The 27,832-nt window shown below is 40.0% G+C and overlaps 1 protein-coding gene across 1 annotated transcript in view; it reads right to left on the bottom strand.

Moving 5' to 3' along the window:
• Positions 1 to 985: 985 nt before the first annotated feature.
• The window catches only part of BASP1 (brain abundant, membrane attached signal protein 1), a 51,806-nt gene continuing 24,959 nt past the window's right edge, over positions 986 to 27,832 (bottom strand). Inside the window, exon 2 of the mRNA XM_014941055.1 lies at positions 986 to 2,607. Within this exon, the coding sequence (XP_014796541.1) occupies positions 1,867 to 2,598 (732 nt within the window). The 5' untranslated portion in view covers positions 2,599 to 2,607 and the 3' untranslated portion in view covers positions 986 to 1,866. The remainder of the gene's footprint in view (positions 2,608 to 27,832) is intronic.

Genomic DNA, 27,832 nt, shown 5'->3' with positions numbered 1-27,832 from the left:
ACAACTGCACACCAGTATCCCCAGCAAGGTATAGGAATCCTGTATTTCTGAGTAAAATAAAGGATAAGAATTATGGAAGTCTGTAGTGTGAATCTTCCTCCCTGCATGGAGAGACAGAAAGTGAAACAATTTATATAATTTAAAAATATCACTTCCCTTATTTACTAAATACAAGTCCACTCATCCTTTTAGTATGCACACAAGCTGTGTTTCTATTTACCATTGCCTGCTTCTCTCAAAACTTCTACTCAGCCTAAGAGCTTATTGATGGGCAGATCAAATATGCTTCTTTAACCAGTTCTGTGGATCCTGGGCTCTGCACTGAAATCATTGCCTGTATCCAGCAATGACACCACTCAGCAGAACTGCAATTATTCAGCAGTTCTGCTGAATAAAAATGGGGCAAAGAGGTAAAACTTTTGAAAAATGTCTGCTAAGCAACACAAGGTTACTCATATTTGAAATACACAGAACTGGCCTTTTGTGGCGGCTGCAGTCCATCTCCCACACAATGGCAATGGGGAAAAGAACAAAATGTATCAGCGCTAGGAATATGTTAATAGGACTAGGATTAAATATAATTGCCCCATTTTAAAAGATCACTTTATCAAATCCACTGTCTTACTCCCAATTAAAACACAGTCAGTATGCCTCTGGCTCTTTAAAATAGCAAGAGAGCATTTCTTTCACATGTTAAGGCAGGCAAAATCCATTTTTACTTTGCCTGGGATAAAACATACAAGATGTACTGTTCACCCACCACTTCTTCCAACCTCACCTCTGGATGCTTGTGGCTGTTGAAGTAGGAGTTTATGGCAGCAAATTTCTAGGATGATGAGGCTGATGGTCCTTGCTTTGCCTCTACTTCACTATAAATAGGTGAATAACAGCCCCAGATGTAACACTTCTTCTCTAAGTGTAAGAATCTCCTTCTCCTAGTTCCCAAGGGGTAAAAGCAAAGATTTAATCAGTCTTTACACTTTTATATTTTTTAAATTATTTAACTTTTATTACTGTTGCACCATTTATACAATTACATATAATTTCAATGCATCCATTGTACATTTTGTTGTTTTTTTTCATTTGTTTTCCAATGAGTGTGTGTTGGTGTCTGTGACACAGAATGGAAGAGAAACTGGAACTGCAATGAACGCAGACTTTTTCATTTCCACTGACCAATAAACAGAACTACAGGTGCACCCAACCACGGACATGCATTAACTCGTCATGAGAAATCTAGGTAGGCTAAGTAGGATGAGAATGCTTTTTACTCCCAAAAAATATTTGGAGAGGAAGAATTGGAGGATTGGCATTGAGAAATATGTGGACAGCTAAGTGGGTTTTGTCTGAAAGTTGGCATTCATCCACTGCATAAAAAAAATATCAAAATAAGAAAGGCTGTAAATAAAAAAACCACAGAAAATACTGCTTTCATAAAGATCTGATTGCCTTGGCACAAACCCAGTGGGCAGAATCAAACGCATCACTCCCAAACCCCATTACAGAACAAAAAGAAGATTTTGATACATTGGTGGAGTGCATTTACAGCAGTTCAAATACAAAAGATGTGCTGTACTTTCAGACATCCATTTATTTTACTTTTTTTTTTTTAATCCAGGACTTGTGTCAAGCTGGCAGAAAGTATATTAGATATTTCCCCACAAAAATACTATTTGGATTCTCCCCCCTCCCTCCCTCCCAACTTGATGGGACATCCTTTTCATTTTTTCTCTTTTTTTTTTTTTCTCCTTTTCTTTCTGGGCAATACATATTTGTTATTTCAGATCTGAAACGAGTTAGTATAGCTGAAAAAATAAAAAAAAGACACAGGTTGTTTTAAGTGGTTGTTTCAACAGGCTGTCCAATTTAATCTTGCACTGCTATGGTTTGATCCGAATTAGCCGCTGGAACTTCAGAAGGTTTGGCTTCCTCTGGTGGGGCTGCAGGGTCCGAGGCCTTAGCAGTGGAACTAGGTGCTGCTGTTGCCGCCGTCTCCTTGGAAGAAGGCGCAGCCTCGCTGCTGCTAGGTTTTGAGTCTGAAGCTGGGGCCACTTCACTTTTAGTTTCTTGGGCTGCAGGTGTTGCGGGAGCCTCAGTCTTTTTGGCTTCCCCTTCCTCTTTGCTCTTGTCATCTGCTTTACTGGGAGCTGTGGCTTCTGAAGGCTGGGAAGCTTTTGCATCGCTGCTAGGCTCAGAAGTTTTGGGTGCTTCGCTACTGGCAGGGGGAGCAGAGGCTGCAGTCGGCTCCTCTTGCTTGGGTGCCTGTTCGTTGCTCTTCTGTGGCTCTACTTTCGCATCAACGACAGACTCTGACTTCTCTGGTTCTGGTTTCTGGGTTTCTTCCTGGGTCACTGCTTTCTCCTTCTCCCCTTCTTTTTCTTCCGTCTTATTGGCAGCGACCTGAGTATCCTTTTCGCCCTTCTCCTCTTTGTTGTTCTCCTTCACTTCTGTGGTCTCTGTGGTTTGCTGGGCATCCCCAGCCTCCTTTGGAGTCTCCTCTTCCTCAGTTGCTGCTCCTTCAGCCTTCTTGTCTTTGTCTTTAGCTTTTTCATCATTGACACTGTACCCCTTCTTCTTCTTGCTCAGTTTGCCTCCCATGTTGGAGCTCTGTAACAAAGAAGAGAAGGTGGTGGTTACCCAAAGGCCAGCATTTGTCACTGAGAGAATCACAATCAGATCAGCTGAGGCGCAAGAGAAAAACTGATACTGGCTCCCTTAAAAAGGAGACTGCTGAGCACCCCTACCACTGAGCTTACAGCCCGCTCAGCCCCACAGCATTTCAGTCAGCAAACCCCCTTCTGCCACGTGCTCCTGGGAATGAGAGGATCAGTTCTTCTGTGAAACCCTCTAACCATGGGTACTTTTCAGGGGGGAGGGAGAGGAGGACAGAACAAGGTGATGGAGGACTAACATTTATCACGGTCTCTTGTGTCCTGAGAAAGGCATATAACGAGTGGAAGTAAAAATGAGCCATATTTATATTCAGGTTGGGCACAAACTGAATTTGACTGTCAATCTTGGCATCCACCACTGGTTAACACAAAGTCCACTATCACTCTAGCAAAAGATATGAACAAGGTTTTCATTAAGGCCTGGAAAAATAAAATCAAGCCCAGACTCAGTGAGAAGGCTGACGTTCTCCATAAGACAGAGGACTGCATCTACTCACTCTGCTCTCACCGCCCCTACCCACACAGCCAGCTAGAGCCTGTCTGCAGGGCTGATGGTACCCGGAGGCCAGAAGCATGTGCCTCCCTCCCCCAGAGGGCTCCAGGCACCATGGAAGCAGGAGCAGCTCCCGAGCAGGGATGTCCCCACCCACAGATCCCCCTTCCAACCTCACAGGTCCCGCAGGAATCGCCCACCACAAGCTCTGCATTCCCGCACACAGCAGCACCTCACGTCTCCCCACAGCAGGGTGGAAAACACAGAGCCCGAAACACAGCAAGTCTGCGACCACCCAGTAGGACAACAGAAGCAAGCATGAGTACCTCTGACTGCAAGCTTACATGTGGCATGTTGCAATAAAAAATTGGGGGCTGGGGGGAAGAGGGGTGCACGCTTTGTAGCCTCTGCTCACAGTTTCCAAGCATGACAAGAGATCAGGTACACCATTCAGTTCTTTAAAAGAAGTTGAGCACATGTCTAACCGTGTCAGTATTTACATACCCTCCATGTGAGAGTCTTAACTAAGAATGTCTTTCACAGTACTTCAAGCTTTGTCTATTAAAACAGAAGGAGACACTTGCAGATACATTGGGTCATTAATGAACATGAAAACCTCCATGAAAACACTAACTAAATACACTTCTGGTATTAAAAGAAATATATCATTCATACTCAATGAAAGATTAAGAAAAAAATATTTCCTAGTTTCGTACTATTTGAAAATGGGTGAAGGTATTTTTTTCAAAGTACTGTCAAAAAGTATTTAATTTAAGATCTTCTCCAGGAAAGATGAATCATTCTAATTTTCTGTTTTGCAAAGGTAGATAGACGTATAGGCCCTACATTTTTCACACGCTTGCCAAAATTGTAAATACAAACAAGTAAAAATTCATAGGAGTGCTCACAGAAGGCTGAATATTAAATAATTTCAAATACCATTATGAACTAACTGTCTTTCAGTAGATTTTCTGCTAACCACAGATACAAGGCCCAGGCACAGCCCAACAACAGATTTCCCATGTGTCTTGGGCAACAATGAGATATTACAGTCAGCAGAGACCTTTCTGAATTAAGCTCTCAAAAAGAACAATTTGCAAATACTGTTGAAGGGTTAGAACACAGCCCTGCAAAATGGTAATGTAATGGTACTGAAACACTACTTTGCTCTCTGACATTTTATGGAGAATAGCAATAAAAGGATTAACTTCCACAGAGCCACAGTTGAGCAATCTAACCTCTGCCTTCGTGGCAGAGATACCAGCTTTTTAGCTATTTAGGGCAGGCTACGGATGTCAGTTTGTTATCTGACAAATTTACAGGCTTCTTGATACTTCATAAATATTGCTCCAGCTTATTGTTTATGTACAGTTACAACCAAATACTTTGCAAGGGATTTTGCAAGTCAGCAGGATCAGATATCTACACTGAAGTCATGTGTGTATCCCAATTTGCAAACCTTAATTAAGCCTGTATTTTTTCCCCTGGTATAGCACAGGTACTGTGAGCCTAATTTCATTTGCTGCATCTTCTGTATTTTTCCAGATTTTGCTATTTCATGGCTAGTAGTAACTCACCACAGTTTATATTTTCATCCACAAAAAGCTTTTAACCTCTGATACAGCTGGCTACAGAATGCATATGCCAAAGGACCTTTAATAAGCAGAGAAGCATGCATACGAGAAATGTGCTCCCAAACTATGAAAAGAAACATGCACTGTCTTTGCTGGGAGGTATGCTGTGAAATCTCTGTGTCTCCATTTGCATCACAGCCAGCTGGCTCAAGATACGGGAGCAGAAGATGGGGAAGAGGTTCAGAGACTATCATTATGCTCTATTAGTAAATATTTACAGTTTAAAATGGACTGCCACTTTCCAGCACAGTTTCAACTACTTTATAACAGAACAGATTCACTCCTTGTGATGCTGAATCTCACATCTCCCTATTTAAAAGCTGACGAGATCATTATTGTAATAACTATGCCAGGCTATCATGCAAAAGCCCAGCAATCATCAGGGTCATTGCCCAGCCCTGCAGGTAGCAATGCTACGATGTTCCTTTCCTCCTATATCTGAATTACAAATACTCCCCCTCCCTCCCCCAGCCTCCTGATAACATATCTGGACTCCCCTGTCACGTTCTCCAGAAACAACCCTCCACGTGCTTCACTGCCTCAAACAGATGCTCATCTAGTCCTTGTCCCACCTTATCTGTGCCTGAAGCATACTTCTGATCCATACACCACAGAGAGTCTCAGGGTGCAGCAGACGCAAAGCAGACCTTAAAAAATATTTTAAAATTACAACCAGAAAAAAAACCATGTAGATCAAGCCACTTAAGCATCTCTGCGACTGTGCTGGATATTCTTGCAGGGATAATCCTGCCTGCTGCTACATGAAAGTGAATGTCAGTGAAATGTCTCACAGGTGAACAGACAGTGAAGTGCATTAATTCATTAAGGTAGGTATTCATAGGGTGTTAAATCCACTCTGTATTGCTACCTACATATTAACACTTGCAAGACTACAGACCTTTTTTCTTCCCCTTGACCCCAAAAGGACTAAAGTCAACATAAAGGAGGTAACCTGTCTGTCCCAGTGAGACTGATGGCCCTGGCCCTATTGCTCAGCCTCTCCCACTTCCCCTGCCTCTCCCTAATCCCCATGATCATTGCATCCACCTTGAGAATGATAGACCCAGAAAAACAAAATTGACTGCAACTATTTACCGTACAGGCTCAACCCCAGTACAGCTTCAGTTATTTACACTACTGTTGACATGTAGCAGTTTTGAACTAGCTCTAGCAGCTACCAGCTGAGTGTAAAGTACTGTAGCAAGCATGTCCAAAAGGAAGATCTTTGAAAATTTTGATGCTGAGCACCATTCCCGTAAAAGGGCACAGCATTTGATGCTATGCCTCCTCACTATTGGATAGAAAAGGTTCTAGAGAGAGACAGTCTAGCAGCAGAACTTATATAAGTTTCAATATATCAGTTATTTTCAGGGAACTTTGATGTACCAGTTGGCAGACCAGTGCTTCAGAAGGGCCAGGTTAACTACACCACTTTGAAGTTATGATAGACTTCAGCTGCTTCTCAGCATGCTCAGTATCCTTTGACTGTATTGCTCTTCTCATGGAAGAAGAAACAAATCCAGAGACCACTGTGGAGGACTGCTACAAGGGGAAGAAGGATATCTTCAGTTTCTAAGAGCTGCTGTTCATTATGCCCATCCTGAAGTTTCCATTCTCCTGCAGAAAGCAGGAAGAGAAATGGAAAGCTTGCACGGGTACCTTTCTTATTGTATTGAAGAAATAATCTGACTATATTTGTACTACAAAATACCATGACTATAGGTCACCAAGAGCATGTTAAGTGCTTTGGAAATTGAACATTCATGACAATTGGGGTTTCCAGGGATTACAATGTCAAAAAAGAGTGCACGACCATTAATACAGCAGGAACAAAAATTCACAGAACCTTTCAGATTTTACATCTGAAGACTGAGCTGGTATGATGGAGATGAGTCCCTGGAACACAGGCGGCATATGTTCGTACAGTGTGGGAGAAGAAATATTATTTCAAAGTCTTACATTTCAACTTGTGCTTCTGTATTGAAAAAGTCCCTAGAATTAGACTCTTATTATCTCTCTCTTTTGTCAGTTAAGATTCGTCTGCCAAATTAGATTTCTTATGTGCTTATAAATTTCTAAACATTTCATTTAGCGTACGCTTTCACATCCCATGAAAGGCTCTGGCTATTACATTACTTGCTATCACCCTCCTTCTCGGTGCAGAGAACAGCACAAGAGGAAAGGACAAAAACACAGACATCACCTGCATATTACCATCATCTGATTGCCAAAACTACACTTCCAAAGCTCTTGTACAACTTCAGGCAAAGTGCGGGGAGCTCAGTCCACCTCCAGAAAAAACAGTTCAGGAAGACAATAGGTATCTTCTGAAGTCCCACTGCCTTCAGCACAATGTAGGCAGCACGTGTGGTGGGTCAGGCCAAAGTAGCCCTTGCACAAGCCTGTTCCCAGCCATGGCTTATCTCAGATTGCCTGCAGACAAGAGCTGTAAAATGCACATCCCTCCCAAAGCAGGGTTTCAACACTCCAAATCAAAGGAAATATGGATCCCAGGAACTGCCCCACCCCCCAGCTGCTTGAAATAAATAAAAAGGTCTTGAAGATGTACCTCTCTGTACCTCATTGATTCACCTACACCTCAGTGTTTTTTTTTAAAAAAAGGCAAGTTTTTATATATGTGGACATATATAGGAACTTAAGGAAACAAGGAATTTCCATACACAAGTTTCAAAAGATTTACTGAAACTTTTATGAAAGAAGAAAAAAAGAAGTTACTACTTTTCAAAACATCAAGTACAATTTCATGCTTTCCATTGAGCAGGTACACGCGCACACTCTCAGAGATACTCCAGCTCCCCAGCCCAGGTCAATCAGTTTACCAGGTTAATGTTAGGAAAATGTCTGTAGCATACCCCCAGATAGCAGATAGTATTAGACTTGCTACCTTTATCTTTTAGCAATAAAGCCATATTTTTCTGATCTTTCTCAATTATCCTCACACATCTTCCTTGTCCTCTGATGTTACTTGGAATTAACAGAACAGAAATGCTAAGTCTCACTCAGGTTCAAGGCTCTTCACACCTCTGTAGCAGTGACCTCTCCTCTCCTCACCACCTCCCTCTCCCTTCCCAGGACAAGAGATGGCTGGGGTGGCACACAGCTGTGCCCTGATGCCACTCTGCAGCTGCAGGGCTGTGAGCAGCACACTGCCTTCACATGGCAGTTACAAGTATCCGAGAGTAAAAAGATGCTACTGCATTAGATGCGCACAACAAACATGGCCTGTGGTCTCCACATGCCCTGGTTGTTCAAGCCGAGTCCCGGACATGAACAATTCAGTGTATTTATTGCTGTGAGACACATGATAATAAACTGGAAACATCTCAGCTTGGCACTTGTGCTGTCTTCTTCATGGACCACAGATAATTTTTTCTTCTTCCCTTAGCATGTTCACAGTCCCATAAAGTCATGAATCTCAAGATTTAGTAAAGGGCTATAGAATAAAAGAACAGTGAATGCTTAAAGCACAGAAATTGTGCTCACTTGATTTTCTAACCTTGATCTTTAAAAGGAGCAAATTCCAGTTTTGGTACTGGCTTGTTTTCTTTTAATATGCAGCCAATAAAGAAATTCTAATAAGTCATATTGCCAAGTCTAAGGATTCAACTCTCAGCCAGATTTCAGTTCTATTTTCCTCTGGTGAGAAGTAGAATTCATTTGATGCAAATTTCTTTAAAAAAAAAAAAAAAGGAGGAACTTCAGTTTTTATATTATTTTAAAATTCCTGGTGACATCTACACCACACAATAATGGGAGGGATGATGTGCTTTTTTAATATGAGCCATTTGTCGTTAATATAGCTAAATTATGATCATTGATAATAGATTCCAATTATGAGAGTTATAACACTTTAAGCACACTGCAGGCTGATAGAAAATTGTGTCTGGCTATTTCAGAACTTGTACTTGAGTAACTGTTTCATTTGAGAAGCATAATTACTAATAATACAGAAAAGTTAATAATCACATGAGAATTATTTTGAGAGCAAATTCAAATACTACTAAGATATTACTAAGATTCACGTGAAATACTTGAGCTCTGAGGTATGTATTAATTCATCAGTTAGTAACCTATTTTTCCAAGAATAGAGCAGGAATGAAGACCAGCAGTTTTATTACAGGCAAAGGTTTTGCCAAAATTATCAATTAATTTAGCATCAACATGAAACCACAAGTACTTTGCACCTGTAATTCGTCTTTGCACCCTGTGTGAAAAAAAGCTAGCTAGCTAGGCAGAATTCCTGAATAAGAAGTAAATTTTATCCATTATTTGATCAAAGAGTGAAGATTTTGTGGGTTACATTGAACACAACTATCGAAGACTTTGGACTTGTGTCCTCCCGGCTTGGAGGACTGTACAGCTGAGGAACCTGGGGACACATAGTGACTGAAGATCCACTACCCAGCCTGACTGGTCAGACACCAGCACTATTTCAGCTGTAGGAGAGTCTGCAGAAATAAACACATCAAGGTACTGCCTTCTGCAGCCTACGTGTGTGTCACCCTCTATTAAAGCCTCTTCAGTGAAGTACTGACCTGTGTGCCGCAGAGCCACGCTGCAGGAGCAAATGGAACATACCTCATTTCTCTAAGCCAATGCACCCTTAGCTTCTCCCGCTACAAAGCCATCTTGCAGAAAGCATGAGAAGAACATGGACCAGTCAACAAGGGGCATGGAAGGGAGGTGAACTCCCCACCCACCCCAGGTAAGGCTGGGCTTTGTAGGCAGAGATAAGATCTATTATCACACCAGCAAATATGGGTAGAAATAACATCACCCCTCTTCTCCTTAGACAATTGTCTACAGCTGATCCATTTTGGCATTAGCATTATTTGATACTTTCCTGTTGCTGGTTTCAAACCAGAATCACACTGTTTTGCTACAGCTGGGTTTTCTTTCAGCAATCCAACACACCACCACATTGCCCAGCAGCATAGATACAGCTGCCAGTGACTCCAGTTTCATCTCTGGCAGCTGCCACAAGGCTCTTTTGCATTGTTTGTAACAGAAACACAAGCCATATTAAAAACTGAGCAACACAGAAGAACCATAAAATAGGTTATTTTTATAGCATGGTTTATGTGTTACTCAGCCTTATGTTCAGTTCATCCAATGCTCTGATTGTTTAGATGAAAAATACTGCCATCAATTTCTGTTTGCCTCATCTGCCCCATTCAGTCTACCTGCAGACTTGAGACCCAGCTCACGTTCAAAGCATTTCTCCTCCATTCAGATTAACTACATATGTTCTTTTTGTTGAATAATAAAAGCAGCTTGCAGACATGATCATGCAGGTACATACATGCAGCCAAAAGTCAGCCTGCCCCAGTCTTAGATCTTTATCACACTATTGTTAGGCACACGGTTGGAAGGGGAAACTCTGCTGTAAACACCTGCTTTGCAGAGGCTGAGATTAATTTTACAAGAACCCCTCTTGTAGAAACAGTTTGCAGGCTTCAAGACTAAGCCAAAAATACAAGCCTGTGCTTCCTCCTTATTCTTTCTAAGTTGCCACGTCACTTTGGGGTTTGTGCATGACTCCCCAGGAAGCAGTTGAATAAATATTTCACATTAGCCAAAGCTTTCTAATCTGTATTCTAGAATTAAGTTCCTAAATAGGAAATGGTGCAAATTTCAGTGGTTATTACCCACATCTTTCAAACTGCTCAGGTTCCAGGAACATGCACAGCCAAGAGAAGAGGCAAAATTCCACACATACTATTCCAATTATGGCCAGCCACTTTTTGCCTCCCTCAAATACTGAAGACGCCACCACTATGTCTAATTACAAAAACACGCAAGGTGATAAAAGCCTAGATAACGTGATGATTTTCTTCTAATTCCCATTTTGCTTGAATTTTGCCCCTCCAGCGCTATCTCTATCCTGGATCCCAGTACCACAAATACGCTTGGTTTGCAGACCCCTAAACTGTTTTGCGTACCCCCAGAAGAGACACTCCAAAAATGTAACAGTCAGATGCTAGTAAGCAACGAAAATATTAGCCTCCTCCACACTAAAATCCTATTGAAGAGCAGTTGTGGGAAAACCTCATTCCTGGAGAGACTGCACGCTGGGAAAGGGAATTTTTTCAAGCTTAACACCTCTAGCTTGTATTTCTCTAGCTTCATCCTAAACGAAGAACATACAATACAAGGCACATGAAGAGATTTCAAATGCATACTTTCTATAGCAAAAAAAGAAACTCCTATGCAATCTTCATTTACATGTTTTCTTCAATAGCAAAGGTTCCTGGTTACTGTTTGCATAAATAGCAAACTTACCTGCCGTTTTCTTAACAAGGACATGGAGGGCCATGTTCACTTTTTGTAAAAGGCCTGAGGGTATTTAATTAGGGAACTGTCACTGGAGACAATTATTTACAAGGATCTACATTTACATTTTATCTGCTTAACATTCCACACTTTAAAAGCCTGTATTACTTTAATGCCCATTTAACTGGCCAAACTAGTTTTAATCAAACTTGAGACAGTCCTTAGAATATAAATTACAGTATGTTATAAGAAATGGGTATATTAACTTTGAAATCTTGGAAGTACCAGTTTTACTTTGAAAATGGATTCTCCAAGTGACTGCTAAATTCTTCAGTATTTTTCTTTCCCACCTCTAGACTGCTCATGCTGCTGCTCGCTGGAAAAAGCACTGGGTATATGCCCTGGCTTTAGCAAACATCCTATAGCTAGGAAGCTATAGCTGTCTTAACAGACAGCTCAGACCTATGGTAAATCATGGCAATCCCTAGACTATGTATTTTGCTGCTTCTGTTTGCATGACACCCTCACTACAGGCAATGAAACCATGCTTATAATTACAAACCAAATCCTATTGTCAATTTTGTTTTTCTTTTTAAAAACAAGCCACATGGAATGCAGCACACCATCTCTGACTGCAGCACGTGATTCCACAATTGCACCACAGAACGGAGGAAAACAGAGAAGCAAGACCAGCTGCCATCCACCTAGAGCAGTACTGTCCCCTGCAGTGCATGTCCTGGTGTTCATGAGAACATCACAAGCGCTTCCTTCCAAAATACACAGTATCTAGTTTACTCAGAAAAACAAAAGAATAACAACTTAAATGAAGTTTTTATTGTTGACTCCTTTGTTCCGTTACCTAAATATTAAAGTATTTTAAGATTTAGGATCTAGTTAACACATTCTCTATCTGTTTTTATCTGTTTGGGCGTTTCGCTGTCTTTCCTCAAAGGGAAACGATCGCACATCCACTTCATGGTCCAGGAGGTACCACAGCTACAGGTTTAGACATTAGAAGAAGTTGGTTGATTTTGAAAAAACACCCACAGTTCTCTTCTCCCAAATCTTCATCACAGAACATGCAGCTGCTTCAGTTACTTGTGATGTGTCCATCTTCCCGATAACCTCAGCCCTGAAGGTTGCAACGGCATTCCTCAGAGATGAAGGTATATGCAAGAGTCACGGGATTACACCAATTTTGCCCTCCAGTTAATACACAACTGCTAATGCCGGTTAAATTAGTGATTGGAACGTTATTCTGAAAATACCTGCAAGTTTAACACTGCATTAGAAAGCTGAGTACGCTTACGTCTTTTAGGACAGTATTACATATCATGCCTCTGGTGGAATTTAACCTCCCGCAAGCAAACAACGCGAAACCTACTTACCACCTCAGCAGCACTTACAGGGTATTTTACACTGAATTCCTGAAGAGCTGCTGCACTTCTTCCTGGAATAACAACTTATGACTTTTAGCCTTGTGTACGAAGTTTCATTTTAAGCAAAAAACTCTGTACTGAAGTCAATGTCTACAAGTCAAGTCATGTTTTGCGTAACATCAAAACTACCTATAATTAAAGGCTGTGAGACTTTGGGCTGAATTACAAGTATTTTTCATGTTGTTAAGAAAGAACTCCTCGTGACCACAGTATCAGTGTCAGCACCTTATCAGCTCTCAGATTCTCACAGCTCTGTTGTAATAAAGTCTTGTAGTGAAGACGTGCTCAAAAGAAATGAGAGAAATGCAAGCCTGAATGCTCAGCGCTTTGGAAAACTTATTACATTCATGTTCCTGGACACTCATTTGTGCCATATAGATGTAAGCTGTAGCTTGGTCTATGATATTGTTTGTCACTTTGGTCAGTCTCACTTCCTGGTTCTCACATGAGCACAATATGTGGGTTTTTAAAACAGCATACATTTAACAGAAAAGAAAATCTCATGTTTCCGATGTTCTTTTTTGATCTTATTTAGAATGCAAGTTTATACTGGATTTTGACTTTTTTCCCTTCCCTCCTCCATTTTTTAAACAAGGCATTAGATTCCAGCTACCAGGCTTGCCAGTTTCACTTCAGTCACTGGGGGAGGATTATCAAAATAACATGGAACACAACAATCACTGGCAAGCAGAGAGCATCAATATGCTGATTTCTGTTTGTGTCTTACAAATAACTCTTTCCATCTTTTTCACCACTCCTCATTTACACTCCTCTAATAGCCGTTCAAGATACCAAGACATCTTAGGCAATCTTTTATTAAGACTGGCAATATTGTCCAAAACCTGAGAAATGAGAGCTGTATTTCTTGACCCAGATAAAGAACCATAGGTACGCATCAACAGATCCTGTCATGTGGAGTTTGTTAAACTCCTTCCGTGCTACATTTTGGTAATAGGCTAAGGCATATTCAGAGTGTGCCACAGATGTTTGGGAGGAAAAAGGCAGTTTCCTTTGAGGTTTAAGTAGTACAAGATGATAGAGGAGAATAAAACCAATCTCTATTAGAGAGTTTTGTCTTGTGTCCCAGCACGATAATGGTTTGCTTTGAGAAATCCACTTTGAAAATGTAAAGTGTTCCAAGAGTGAGCAATGCCATGAAATAAGTTGTACCATGCTATGTGTTAAGCTGTTAGATATGTCACCTTGGATTCAAGACTCCCAGATCTAGACTGATTGCTTATGTTTTGTTCCAACATCTTCACTGCCTGTTCTTCCTATCTTCTTTTACTTGATTTTGGTTCTGGTTATATTGGGATGGCTGATCAGCTTTGCTGGAGGGAAGGTTACGTAGGGCTGGAGGCTAGCAAGTCCATTTGGCAAGACGTAAAGTGAGCAGCTAGTGCAATCCACAAATCGCACTGAGAGATTTATGTTCAAACCAGGCAAGGCAGAAATCTGATTTAATAATTACTCAGCCAGAACCATTTCACGCTATCAGCTACCCAAAAAGGAGAAGAGCAAACAATGCAGCAGGAATGAAATGAAAACTAGAAATCGGGAAAGGTGATCAGGTGCATATCTCCTTTCAATAAAATAGCTTGTTTTTCTTTTCCATTTAAGTACCAGTAGGAAATCTGTCAATCTTAGAGCTATCAAATTTAAACTCACTAAATGAAAGCAAAAGAAAAATAACTTTGCAGGGTAAGCTGTGGAGTTGGATGTAGTCCCTTTCCCTCCCCCTCACTTAAGCACTGACTTGCGTTCTGTGACAACGAATGTAATTAATACCTAATATGGCCACAATTCAATTTCTGCAGTTCAGAATGCATATCAGTTGCTTTAGATTATATTACTCTTGGTGCATACTAGCCCTCCATCAAGGCTGTATGTATGTATGCCAATTTGCAATTTTGGTCAACTCAGACCATACAACAGAAAAGAGCTTACTTTCCAAGGCCCACATGCTGTACAGAAAGCTATTTATAGAGAACTTTTAGAGTCACTCCTTCAGTTTAAAGAGATTTCAGTCCATGGCTATTTGAAAAATTATTTATTCTAACCAAAGAAGGCAGACAGACATCACTATAAGGTATAAATGAGCTATTTCAGGATTAAAATGGGAAAAGTCTATCAAAGCAATGGAGGCTTGAGAAGTATGGAAGATTGGTTTTCATTTTTCAAGACAGAGCCATAAATAAAAAGAAAAATACTGCTAGAAAGGTTCTGGTAGCTCTTTCAGCACTCATACATTTCAGTAGCAGCCCATGTCTCAAGCCAGCACTGGGGGCCCATTTCACTGTCCCACATATTCGCACATACGTGGAATCCATCCGTGTGCCAGGATGTCCACACTTTAGGTGTGAGAGGATATCAATTCATTTTAGTGCTGTTAACAAAACACAGCTGCCAAAACTCCTGACAATAACTGTCTTTTCCAGAGATTATTTCCAATCAGTTCTCCTGGCTGGTGAGGTAGCAATGGTCAGACTGAGCAGCACTTCAGTTTGGGTATTTCCCACCAGGTCAGTTGGTGGGATGGGGCCCCTGCATGTGCCTGTGGGATCTCATCAAGGAATGGGGACCATGCCAGTGCCTCTGGCCTGCTGCCTCAGCTCCAGCCCCCAGAGTTTGGCAATCCATTTGCTTGGGAGTTGGGGAGAAGGAGCTGTGCTTCATAAACTTTAAGATGTTGGCTTTCAGCTCTGCAGAAATCATGTACACAGTTCTGCCCGCTGCAGTTTTCTGGGTAATCCCCCCCACGCACAAGTTGAGCACTGAATTCACACGTCCCAAACAAGGGGGACGGATCTATGATTCAAGTGCATAAAAGCTTCATATCCATTTTTGGAAATATTACTTTCAAAGGTCTCATGCTATTTCAGAAAATGCTAAGTGAGCCGGTATCAAGAAATATGTCTCAAGAAACACGTAACAATTTTAAGAGTATTTGCAACCCCAAGTCTTCATTTAAATCTCACCTACCACAATCTCTTACTCCCTTATATTTCTTCTATTTTTCATTACAGGTATCTGGTAAGCAATGCCAAAGTAAAGATTACTCTATGATTTATATATCAAACAGAATAAAAAACATTTTTCCATAAATGGCCAATTTCACTGCACACTTTCGGTTCACCAATTCTTCACTATAAAAGGGCAAGTCTTCTATCTAAGTGTTTCTTAGCTTTTGCAAAGGAATGATTAAAAATGGTTTATTTTCTTTTGTGTGAATATATGGGACTAAAAAGAGAGATCTTCTTACGCTAGTTGCCAGTGACTGCAAACTTCTCTCATATCACAGACTTCAGACAAAAACTGACATGAGCCACTTCATTCAAACACAGAAATCTAGTACAGAAGGAATTACTCTTTTTATTCAGGACAACTTAGATGAATCATGCAAAACTACTCTCACACCATTACATTTTGTCATACCCTGCCATTTACACTTAGTTTCACGTTTGAAGCCTGTCCCAGCTCTGAAACTTCCTGCAAGTCTAAAGAACCAACTCCATACCCCTAAAATCACAACAGGCTCATTTGACATAGGAGTTGTCTCAAGGTGAAATCGCCACCCTCGAGCGGTGAGGCAATATCCCCTGGTTAAAGCTTCTGGGACCTGTCACAATACAAAGCGTACCATGGAAAAAATGGCAGATGAGATCTTCCCTTCCGAAGCCCAGATGCAGACACATATTACTGTAATACAGCTGTAACACAGCACAAAATCACAAGAATATCTCTCCCTGTTTTCAGGAGTCAACACCAGTCCGGTGTCAGAGGAAGCAAGAGCCCAAAACCTACTCAGTCTCTTCCAGTTGCTGTTGGGTAGAAGACCACCTCATTTGTAGCCCAACTTCCCCGTTTGCAAAATTGAATATCAGTTTTCAGCCTCAGGAAAACTCTGCCTGATGCCACAAAGTGCTATAAAGGGTTGGTGATATTTTTGCTTGCTTTGAAAACCGAGCTCATTCCATACGACTTCTGCACCCCAAATCTCTGTCATAGAAGGCTGTTTTTTTGCTTATTGCTGCTGTACTAAATTATGGTGTCTGAAGCTTGCCATTATATCACACATATTAGAATAGCATAATGAGCAAGTCACTCATCTAGATTTTACAGTACTGTGCTCAGATTGTAATATGGAGCTGTAAAGCATCTCTGAACATTTTCAGGTATTGCTGAAAGCTCCTTCTGGAACCAAGCTCCTTTGCATTTATGCCTCTAGGCTGAGAACATCTGCACATGGACATTTTGATTTATAGTTCCAAATATGCACATTTCGCTCAGTTTCGGTTCACTTGATGAGAAGGATTTTTTCTCAAGCTAAGAAAGCTTAGGTGTATCCAGCTGGATAAAGATAAAGCTACTGCTTGGCAGCCATCTTAGTGCTTTATTAAATACAGATGTAAGAAAACAAAGTAATTTTGCTCAAACAGAACACTGTGAATGCTTGAAAAACTACGATAAACCCCTTTTAATCTGCTTTCATTAGGTTTCCAGGTGTTGCACTGACATGTCATGGTCAGTGCTATGTTTATTAACTAGATGTATGTCTTTGTTAAAAGGATATCCTTTTTAGGGGCAATTATTCAAATTTGAAGAGATGCAAAAGAAGCTCTAAAATGGTTCACTAACTTTCCAAGACCTTTTTAAAGATTACGCATGTTTGAAAATTCTGAGTTATATTTGTCACATACTGCAGAAGCTGCCTTTCCTACTTGAGCTGTAGCGATTACATTATAACAGTCATGAAAAGTCATGAAAATTGGAAGTGTCTTCTTTTAATGTGCAGTTAAATATCAACCAGCCATAGCAACATGGCACTGCTGGAAACGATGCTCAACAGAGCAGGGTACGAAAGGATCATCTGCGAGGAATGTCAGGAATTAGGGATTTGAGGGGGTGACAAATTTAGGTAAATTCCCCTCAATAGCAGTATTTTCACACTGTCTACTCAAACTAGTCTGCATTCTGGAGTTTCAGAAGCCTTGGTAAGTAAATTAAGATCAGCAAATTTGTCCAGGTAAATAATATCAGGGGAATGAAAAACAGCCATGTAGGTCTCAGTTCTTAGTACCTGCACCAAGGGGCAAGAGGCTACAATGGACTACACCTCTAACTTTGTATCCATTGACTTATATGTAATTTTTTTTAATGTACAATTTGATGTAATTGTTTTTTCATTATGAGTAGAGGAAGGGCACACACATGTTGTTGCAGAGACTTCCGCTTCCATGAAGGTTACATCATGGCAATTGTGTAAACACGAGGCTTTTGAAAAAATCTCATAGCAGTGTCTGTTGAGCAGGTTCACAACCTATTTTGCAGTCATTGGTTGAAATATAAATGTGTCTTAAAAATTAAAAATATCTTTTAATAATTTCAAGAAAGCATAATTTCCATGAAAAGAAGTTCAATAACAGTTACAAAGGAAGGAAAAAAAAAGAAAAAAGATTAATAAGGTTGATTTTCTTTTAAACTAAAAGAAAACTACTTTCACTATCTTATTTGTCAAAGGCCAGCCAGGAAAAATGTTATGTGTGCCAAAAATTCGTAAAGATCCTAGCCTGAGAAATATGTGAGGTTAAAGTAACTAAATAATATGGGATCATAAACATACAGCACTCAGTTTCAAATGAACTCAGTTTCTATGAACTCTTATATTTGTAAGTTGTTAGCTCATAATTTTATCATAACCTCAGAGTATTTGGAATTTTTTTAAAGCATTAGCTCTAGTATTTATTTATTACAAAAATAATCTAAGATTTCATGTCTAATCCTCATTTTAGGAAGAACAGTCCTGAAAGATTCCTAAACCCAGAAGGCATTTTTTGTCTCATGGTTTCTTATGACATCATTCATTATAAATGCTTAAGGCTGGGAACACTTCATTCCTTCAAGGGCAGAAAGGTATCTGAAATATTCATTAAAAAATGAATGTCAATTTGTTTCAGTCATTCATACCTGTTAGCCTGGTATTCAGATAAATTCAAGAAACACAGGAGTTCTTTAAATTTATTTTAAAATTTGTGTGAGAGTTTCTCCTTAGCATGCTTTGTTCTGACAAGTTAACCTTACATATTCAGGAGTCAAGACATCTAGCACCATTTCAAATAATTTTGACAAAGTACTGTACAGCAAGGCCACAGGAAAGACGGCAGAATTGTGGGTGGAAAAACCTGACTTTCTGGTAACTGATATGACAGGAGTGCAGAGACGGGAGTCTGTCAAAATCAGTATACAGGTAGAGAAAGGAGGCACTCCTAACAATTTTTCCATTTAAAACCTACATGGAAAATCCAAAATTGTCCTAAAAAAATTAAAATAACTTTAAAATGAAAAAGTCAAGAACAAAGATGTTGTCTACAAGCTAGCAACAGTGCATCACTGCAAGATGGTCTATGCTATTAAGCTCTCCATCTACTGAGCTTCTGGAGTGTTTTGACAGAAATTCCTTTGCTCATTTGCACTTAACTGATATTTTTGGTGCTCTGAGTGGTTTTCCAGCTGCAGCACTATAAAAATAATTTGATTTTATTTATGTTATTTATAGCATAGAATTAATCCACAAATGAAAACATGGGAATTTGAAATTAGCTGCCTGTTGGGCCATTTCAACTGTTTTGCCTGGGTATCTTTGACCATCTTTTTTCCTGTCTCGTCCCTATTTTTAATGATTGGCAAATAACTATTTGTTACCAGGCTAGGTTAAAATGAAAAAACGTTCTAAAACTTGTTTGGAGCAATGTGCTGATATTACCAAGTAATTCAGATTCAATTCAATGTGCAATTTCAGTATTGCTGAAGAGATGGGAGTTTCCTGACTTCTTTTTAAGTTCCAAATTTTATTTTCGTGAGTTACATTTTCAAAATTCAGTTAAGTGCTCTTGAGAGTTTTTTCCTTATGATCCTTCCTTCAAAGATAACAATAAATAACAGTGCAAACCAAGAATTATGTCTTTATAAAATGCCACCATCATTAAGAATAATTTTGCAGTTTCACTCAAACAACTACAAGGTAATGCTTAGAAATGCTAAATGGAAGATTATCTGCGATGACAGTCTGTAATTCAGTACTTTCAAATTAGTATTAAAATACTAAGTTTTATATTTAGGAGAGTGAAATTTAGCTGGGATCTTTGATCACATCTCTAGCATTTGCCAGTACAATTCTCTTTAAATGAAAAACAAGAAAAAGAGAGACAGAAAGACTCCAACACTGCTTGCTAGCTCGACAAATAAAGTTAGAAGCTGGATCAAAGAATACTGAACTAGAGGCCCTGAAGCGAATTGGCTTTGTTGAGCCTCACATTCAACTTTTTTTTTCTAAAATCAAGTGTTTCATATGCAGCCCAACTGTATGACATCTACAGCTACTCAAATACGATCCTCAGTTACCAGAAATATGTGAATACTAGCGAGCAGCAGCTGGAAAACATTACTATCAGTGGTAAACCTGGATGGATATCAATATCTGCAAGCTAATAGCCAGAGAAAAGTAGTATTACAGTTGTACGTGGCCACCTGCCTATAGAGATTGAGAGTGGTTAAATCTCTTCTGAACTGAGCGTCACCCTCCTCAGAGGGTGCCTTAATGACTTTAAAAGATTGTTTAGAATCCTATCGAAAGCATATTATTTATATTTGCAAGGTACAATAGCATTTCCCCGCTGTAAATAGCTGAGATTTACAGCCTCCCCTTGGCTAGCACTCAGCACAAAGCTGTGGAGCAAAATGCACCACCCGGCTTATGAAGATTCAACGCATGTGATTAAGCATGTGGAACAAAAGTCTTAATGTTCAGCTGCAAAAACATGCAATGAGTAGTTAAATATTTGACTACAGCAACACAGAGTAACAAGAGAACAACTTTGTGCATGTACACATTCTTGTGTTAAAAAGAGACATTAAATCATGAATACAATTAAATTGACCAGGAAACAAAGTCTGGAGTCTGTGTAAAAGAGGTAATAAAATCTAAGAAAAGTGTACTCTTTCCACTTCTTATTTTGTAGTGGAAAGGTATAGGAAAGAGGAAAAAAAAAAAAAAAAAAAAGAGTAAATGTCACTCTGCATTCCCATTCAGATGTGGGTACTTCATTAAGCCTGCCTCTCTATGCTCATTTTCAATCAATAGTTATCCACAGAAAACAGGAATGCATCACAGAGCTATTTATTTTCTATTCAATACCCCACCTGGAAAAATCAGCAATCTTGCAGCTCTGAAAGGCTCCATGCTCCATTGCTGATCTTGCTAAGATTTAAGAGACCACCAGTGCTCAAGGGCATTATACAGATTTATAGGCACTGGGGGCTTAACAACCAGTCACAGCCTGAAACATTGACATCCAGATGAAGGCACTTCCATACAACTATTGTATGAACACCTCCAAGCTGTACTTTTGTTCTTGGAGCATGATTTTGCTGGAAGGTTTCTATAGCACTAACAAGACTCACTCTCCTATCAGATAGTAGCATAAATTTGGTACAATAAGTCCATGGAGGTTATTATTCCTGTCCACCAAAATCCTCCCAATATGTAAAGTTTCAACTCTACTTTAAATGCAAAAATAAATAAAATTTAAAAATGCAAGCAATCCTACCTGTTTGGTTTTGTTTCTTTTTTCCATGAAAAGCTACAGAATTTTGTGTCTCAGCTGTAACCAATTACTTGGTATCATAGGGTCACAGGGCATAGCAGACCCAGGAGTGTGAACAATCTGTACTTGCTAATACATTCCATGGAAAAGGGGCATAAAAATTGTTAAATAGTTATTTCATCCTAGGCTATGCTTTTATTCTTTTCTACAGCAATATTTTAGATCTCAAAAAAATTAAGGCATTAGGGAACCAACCTGGATATTATAAGCACAGCTGTCAAGAAAAGCTCAGGTGTAGAACATGAGAGGTGAAGGTACTGAGGAAAGTTAAAACTAAGACTTAAATGGAGACCACTAGCCAGGACATGAGCTACTGAAGTGCTAGGAATTATTGTAATTCAGAAAATTAAGTTACTCACTGCCATTGTCCATACTGAGCATGGTCTGACAGGAAATTTGTAACAAGCAATGCCAGGAAAAGGTTACCCAACTGGTCTTTATGCTTTTCTGATTATTCAAATATCATGTAGGTAACTGACAAGTGGTAGGCATCTTTGCAGCCCCCAGCATTAGCAGTCATTTTAGGATGCCACTGAGTATTTCTGAGGTCAATCTGTGTAAATGTTAAAGACTGAGACTGCCTTTATGTCCAACAGAGTTTGCAAGAAAAGAGGAAAGGACGAAAGGGCGACACTTTCCCTTTAGAATATTTCTGAAGAAAGGGTGCATCTTCTCTGCTTCTGCTGGATACTGGAATATGGCAGATCACCTCCCTCCCACTGTTTTTTCTCCATTTTTTTACCATGTTGCTCACTGAAGGAATATGCAGTAAATTATCCTAGCATGCAGGGTAGTGTGGACCACCACAGAGAAGGCAAGACATCTTCTGTTCTAACCAAGAAACCAAAGGAATTTATATACAGGGTCAGTATGGTCCATATTGCTGCTTAACTCTCTATTACTATGACAGGGCACCCCAGCTCCAAGCTTTCTTATGCCGATTCAACATGGGAAGTTCCCCTTTCTCCCATTCCTGCTACCAGTTAGCATCATCTTCCTGCTTCCTCTGCACTGGCATGAAGCACAAGACCCCACAAAAGAAGATAGAGTCACTAGATGAAAACACACAGAGGAGGAGATTCACTTGAACACTGTGAGGGAGGGGAGGAGAGGGACTGAAGAGAAAACGGAAAACTAGGTAAAAGGATATATATGAAATCTATCTTTCTTATGTTCAAAAAGAGCAAGAATATGCTGCCTCAAAACCAGCCTTCACCTCCTTTTCCATGGGGTCCTTGCAAACAAAGAGTACTCCCCAGCCACAGCTGTAAGTCAGATAATGTCCCATCGCACTAGCTGTTGTACACAGGTGTAAGATGTTCTCCTGGGCTAGATAAGAAAGGTACAGCATTAGCAAATCATCACAACAAAGCAGCAAAACAGGAAACAACAAAAGCTCTCTCAGAGCAGCAGTAGCAACTCCAGCACTGGAGTTCAGCATCTGCTTGGACACAAGCCTGGTTTGCTCAAAGTGCCTGCTGCCACCGAGGCAGTGGCACAGCCTGACCACGCAAGACTAGGCCCTGCAAGACATCAAATGAAATCTAACAGCAAAGCGTGCAGAAAAAAGCAGTGTATTTAACTCATTCTCCGTAGATGGCTATTCAGTGTAGTTGGGTTAAGATGCATAGCTGACCCAGGAATCTGAGAAATCTACATTTGCCATGACATTCAGCAGAAAAAGGGTATAAAAATCATTGAACATGTTGAAAAAAATCTCACGTTGAGTTTAATCTAAAGCAGTTAGACAATAGTTGGGTTAATCGGCAACATATTTTTTATTATTTTAACAGATATCTGAAATTAGAGGCAATAATCTACACCTCTGTAAGTACTTTTATAACTTTTATATTACTGTAACTACATAAAGTGCCTTTACATGCTGGAACTGATTTCTGGGCATGTTTCCTGTGACAAACAGGGATAATAAATCCCACAGTCTTCTCCACCCTCACCTTCTGCTGTATGTCACATTTTGGTTCATAAATTACTGTCCCCCTTCACTTACAGTGCCCCTTCCCTTTTATGAAACACAGCTGTCAAGGAGACTTCAGTAACAAAGAAATTCCCAAATTCTCCCAGTCTCAGGCATTTCCCTGTCTATTGCACTGCTTACAACATTAGGGCGGTGTTATGTGAAACAAGGCTGCCTTAGGAGTGTAGCTGCCACTGTCTATTGACACAGGACACTTTTAAAATGAGAATGTAGTAAGAGTCAGAGTTCAAGAATCGCGCGCCCAGTCCAGCTGGATAACATACAAACATCTTACAACTCTGTCTCATTAAACGAGTTCAGGGAAAGGGCATTGCTAAAAATGAAGAACAAATGTCTTGATTTACAGATCTACGCAGCATTTGCTGCAGCACATTAAACAGTAACAGAAGTCATTTTTAATGTAGCCTCTTTCACTGAGAAGCACGTAGTGACACCACATCTGTGCTGCTAAGGGGGAACTCAGAAAGGACACATCCATACAGCATAAGTCATTTGTGCTGCCTTTTACTGAAAGCCCATACCAGGAGAAGGTAATGACAGCAGTATGGTGATGTACAAAATATTGCTCCAGTTACTTAAATCAGGATGCTCAGTCCTTGTCCTTCCTTTCTGATCACTGCCTGTCCAGCAGCCAGCTGTGGACAGCCCAGGAGATGCTCTCAACAACGTGCTGCACGCTGTATGTCCAGCCCAATGTACTATATGTCACCTGAGTGTAAGGGACTTGAATTCCTGCCTATAAGCAACAGGGTAGAAAATCAGAGACTACACATCCATATTTTCACAGCAGGGACATGCCAATACAAATCAGAGCACTGATCTTACCAGTTTACCAGTAATAACCAACTGGTCCATAGCAATCATACTGGTTGTTGAATAAAGACTTTATTTTTGCTGAAGTATGCACAGGCCTCTGCAAAAGAGCTCTGTGTCAGGGCAATTGCTTGTGAACTGCTATTCCACTCTTTCCAAAGATGCCTAAGCAACTTTCTGCACCATGTTTTATTTCTCTGCTACTGCAAAACACCACGCAGCACAGAGCACACAACCCAGATCCCATTGGGATGGACATGGAGCACTATCAAATGCACCTGCCATGGTGGAACTGGGTCAAAATGCCCGCAGTTGATCCAGAAGTGAGCTGCTTTGATTAGGGATTTTGGGAGAGGGGTAGCAGCTCATTGCTCTTGGGCGCAGTGTTAGTTAACTTTCTGCCGCTAAGCAGACAATCAGAAAAAGACTCACAGGATTATAAGGATCATGTATCCATGGTGATTTTAATAAGAAATCTTGCTTGCAGTAGAATAGATAGAAGCAAGAAACAGAATCAGGCTTCACGGGTGATTTATTTTAGTTCATCTCCTAGGAAGTAGGATGTTACTGGTTTGATTTGAAGCCAAAAATTGTAAGCCTGGATCAAGTTCTTGAGATTCAAATTCAACTATATTCTGCTCTCAGAAACCAGGACACTGTGGCTGTCTTTATCTTAAATACACCAGTTCTCTTTGGTAAATTGCTTATAATGTATTAAGCCAAGTTTTGACAGAGTCACACTGTGAACATTAATTTCATCAACATAAGTATCTCTTACTTCAACTGCCCTGCTTCTTTCGCTGTAGCTTTCTGAAAGAGCAATATTTATGGTATTTCTGTTCCTCCCTAAGCCCACCAATTTTTAATAGTTCTCAGCTAAAGTAGCCTAACACATATATATATACCTAATTTTGTCAATTCTTCAGCCAGGAAAGGACAGGAATTTTGCAGAGTATGTCAGGATGCTGTGTGGAAAAGAGCACTGAACCGTTACAACTTTCATTTGTATCTATATTTAAATTGCATTCTTTTTAAGAATTTGTATACATATATAGGTTCTACCAAGTATGAGGACCTCTTGCTTACAAAGTTTCTCCTTGGATCAGCTGTTTAATGCCCCTTATTCCTTGCAGGTGGTTGATACATTTTCTGAAATACAGTAAGTTTTTTGTTACTATTTATTTTAATAAGATATTCTATCAAGCATTTTTATATTGCTCATCATCACCATATTCCCTGAGATCCAGGATAAACAGAGCATTAGTGCTCTCAATGCCCATGGGATTCTGTGACTGCCCAACTGCAGGTGTGTCCTAAGCAGTGAAGCTATTTGTGATGCCAGAGTGGCTATTCCGTGACCATTTGGTTACCTCTGTTGTCTACAGCTTTATTTTACTCTGTGCCCTTGCTCAATCAAGGAGGAAGTAACCCCAAGAAAACTGTGTCAACAAGTAGAATATGATAAAAAGACTTGTAAGAACATGGAGAAGAGCGACCTGGTTGCCTTGAGACTGACTCTGTAGGTGCCACAGTTAGAGTTTTAGGCTTGAGCGAGTGAAGACTAGAATAGAAATTATGTTAGGGCTTCTGAGAAAAGGATTCTGACAAATGGCAAACCAGCAGTGAAATGTTTGCATTCCTTTTGCAAGGTCCAATAGCTGTGTTCCCATAGCTACTGTATGTTGAGATGGATGATGTAGCTAGAGCAACAGAAAGCCAACGTCCATTTCACTGCAAAATTCCTAAGTCATTACTTAATCCTTCTTTTACCTCCCTCCAAACTTCTAAAAGAGGAAAAAAATTAGGGTTAGTCTGTTCTTTGAATGAAATAAAACTATGCTAAAAATATTAAAATTAAAAGATCCACTGCAGACAACGGGCACAAATTGCCTCATCCCGTGATTTCCGTCTCCACACTGATCAGAGGCCATTGCTGTTTTATTAAAAAGACAGCTGTCCCTGCATTAATCAATGACTAATGTTTGGCAGTCTGCAGCTCCTCCAGATCCCATCATATTCCAGTGCAGCACCTAGTCATTTAAAAGCCAGCCCTTCCATCAGGTGTACTCAGTTGTTTCTTAACTCCCACCACCCACCATTTATATCCCACTACTATTTTGAAGAAATACTTCTACTCAGAAAATCTGAAAATTTTCATAGCAATTATTTGCCTCCACTTAGCAGTGCTAGTTCCCTACATAATTAAAAAGGAATATTGCATGAAGCATGGTAAATGCTGCTTAAACCACAGAGTCTTTTAATCTTCAGCATGTTGTTTGTCATGTGATTGCCAACTGGATAATGTTTGGCAAACCAAGGGCATGTTCTGTTATATGTATATACAGCTAAACAGAAAAGAGTTTAAAGTTTAACCTATCACAATGATTTCTGCTTTAACATGTCAATTCAAATCTCACCAAAAACAATAGGAGTCTCAGGGGGATTTATACTGGGTCCTTAAGACGAACCATCAGCACAAGCCTTGATTTCTTAAAGGCCATACGCAGAAATATGCCCTATTGCTGCTGACTCCAAACGTGGAAATACCAGCAAAAGTCTGCACTCTGAGCTCTCCTTATTGTTGCTTCAATGTCCTATTTAAAGCTACATTTTTTATAGTTACATTATCTTACTCAAATGGTCAGTCTTTGCTAGAACTATAAAAGGATTAAGCTAAACTTAAACCCTGATACAGCGCAAATTAATCTGTAACCATTGATTAGAAAAATACTGAAGCAGTTTTATGTTAAAAAGTCAATCCTAGAATATTCTAAATTAAAAAATCCCAATGTTAGTGCTCAGAAATAATCTCAGAAGAGTCCAGAAGGCAGCAGAATCTCAATGTAAATATTTAAAGTTTTAATAACAAGATGTTTATGCAAGCTCATAAATCTATGTGTGGCACAACTACCCAACATCTTCACTGACATTGCTAATTTTGGCTTGTGTGGACAGAAAGAAGGCTCAAGTAAATACTGTGGAGAACTGTTTTTCCAGAGCCCGTCTTTCTGTCAGGTCAGAATTGCTGAGACTTGCAGAGACATTTGGTTAATGTTGGGGTTATTTTTTTTCCCGTCCGGGAAAGGTACAGCACAGGTAGCATGTAGGCAAAGTTACTCCTTCAGAAAATGTCATCAGCCAACTATTTTCCACTAAAAAAATAAGTGAAAAAAAGAATATAAACCCAGCCCAGGTTTCACCTTTTTCAGAGGAGAAGATGACCACTGAAGTTATGAGAAACGACTGTTTTAGAGATGAGGCTGGGTTGGTTTTTTTCCCTCTCCTGGCATCACAACATACCTTTCCCACTCCCGGGGGCACAGCTTCCGAAAGAGGAAAGTTTCACAGCCCGGCGTCGGCAGAGCAGGCGTGAGCACTGCACACCAGCCTGGGACGACAGAAGTTGTGCAGGAAGTGAAACTACTGTAGGTTCACAAGTTCTCAAATACAGAGCTGAATATAGATACAAGCTAGCTGAAAAGTGGAAGAGAAGTAGAGTTGACAAGGTTCATGCAATGTGGTGAGAGACAGAAAAATGCACAGTAAAGAACTTATGGTTTTTTTTCTTAATCTGGACCTTTCTAATTTAAATCATTTCACAGGTTACCCAAACAGGTTGATATTTCATGTGTATTAAGTTTTTTAAAGCAAATTTACAAATAGTCTCATTTTTGTCTAAAAAACAGTATCAGCTCTGGGCAACCTAACAAAATGAGAGTCTGGTAGGTCAGCAGGTCATCATTAACCTCGATGTGGTAATACCTTTGAAGTACTGCAGCAGAACTCATTTAAACATCTAAGGCTAGCTATCAGGTTGTGCTGCTGGAG

Source organism: Calidris pugnax, unplaced genomic scaffold, assembly GCF_001431845.1.
Source record: "Calidris pugnax isolate Ruff unplaced genomic scaffold, ASM143184v1 scaffold8, whole genome shotgun sequence".
Classification (NCBI taxonomy): domain Eukaryota; kingdom Metazoa; phylum Chordata; class Aves; order Charadriiformes; family Scolopacidae; genus Calidris; species Calidris pugnax.
This window is presented reverse-complemented; position numbering and strand designations above follow the sequence as displayed.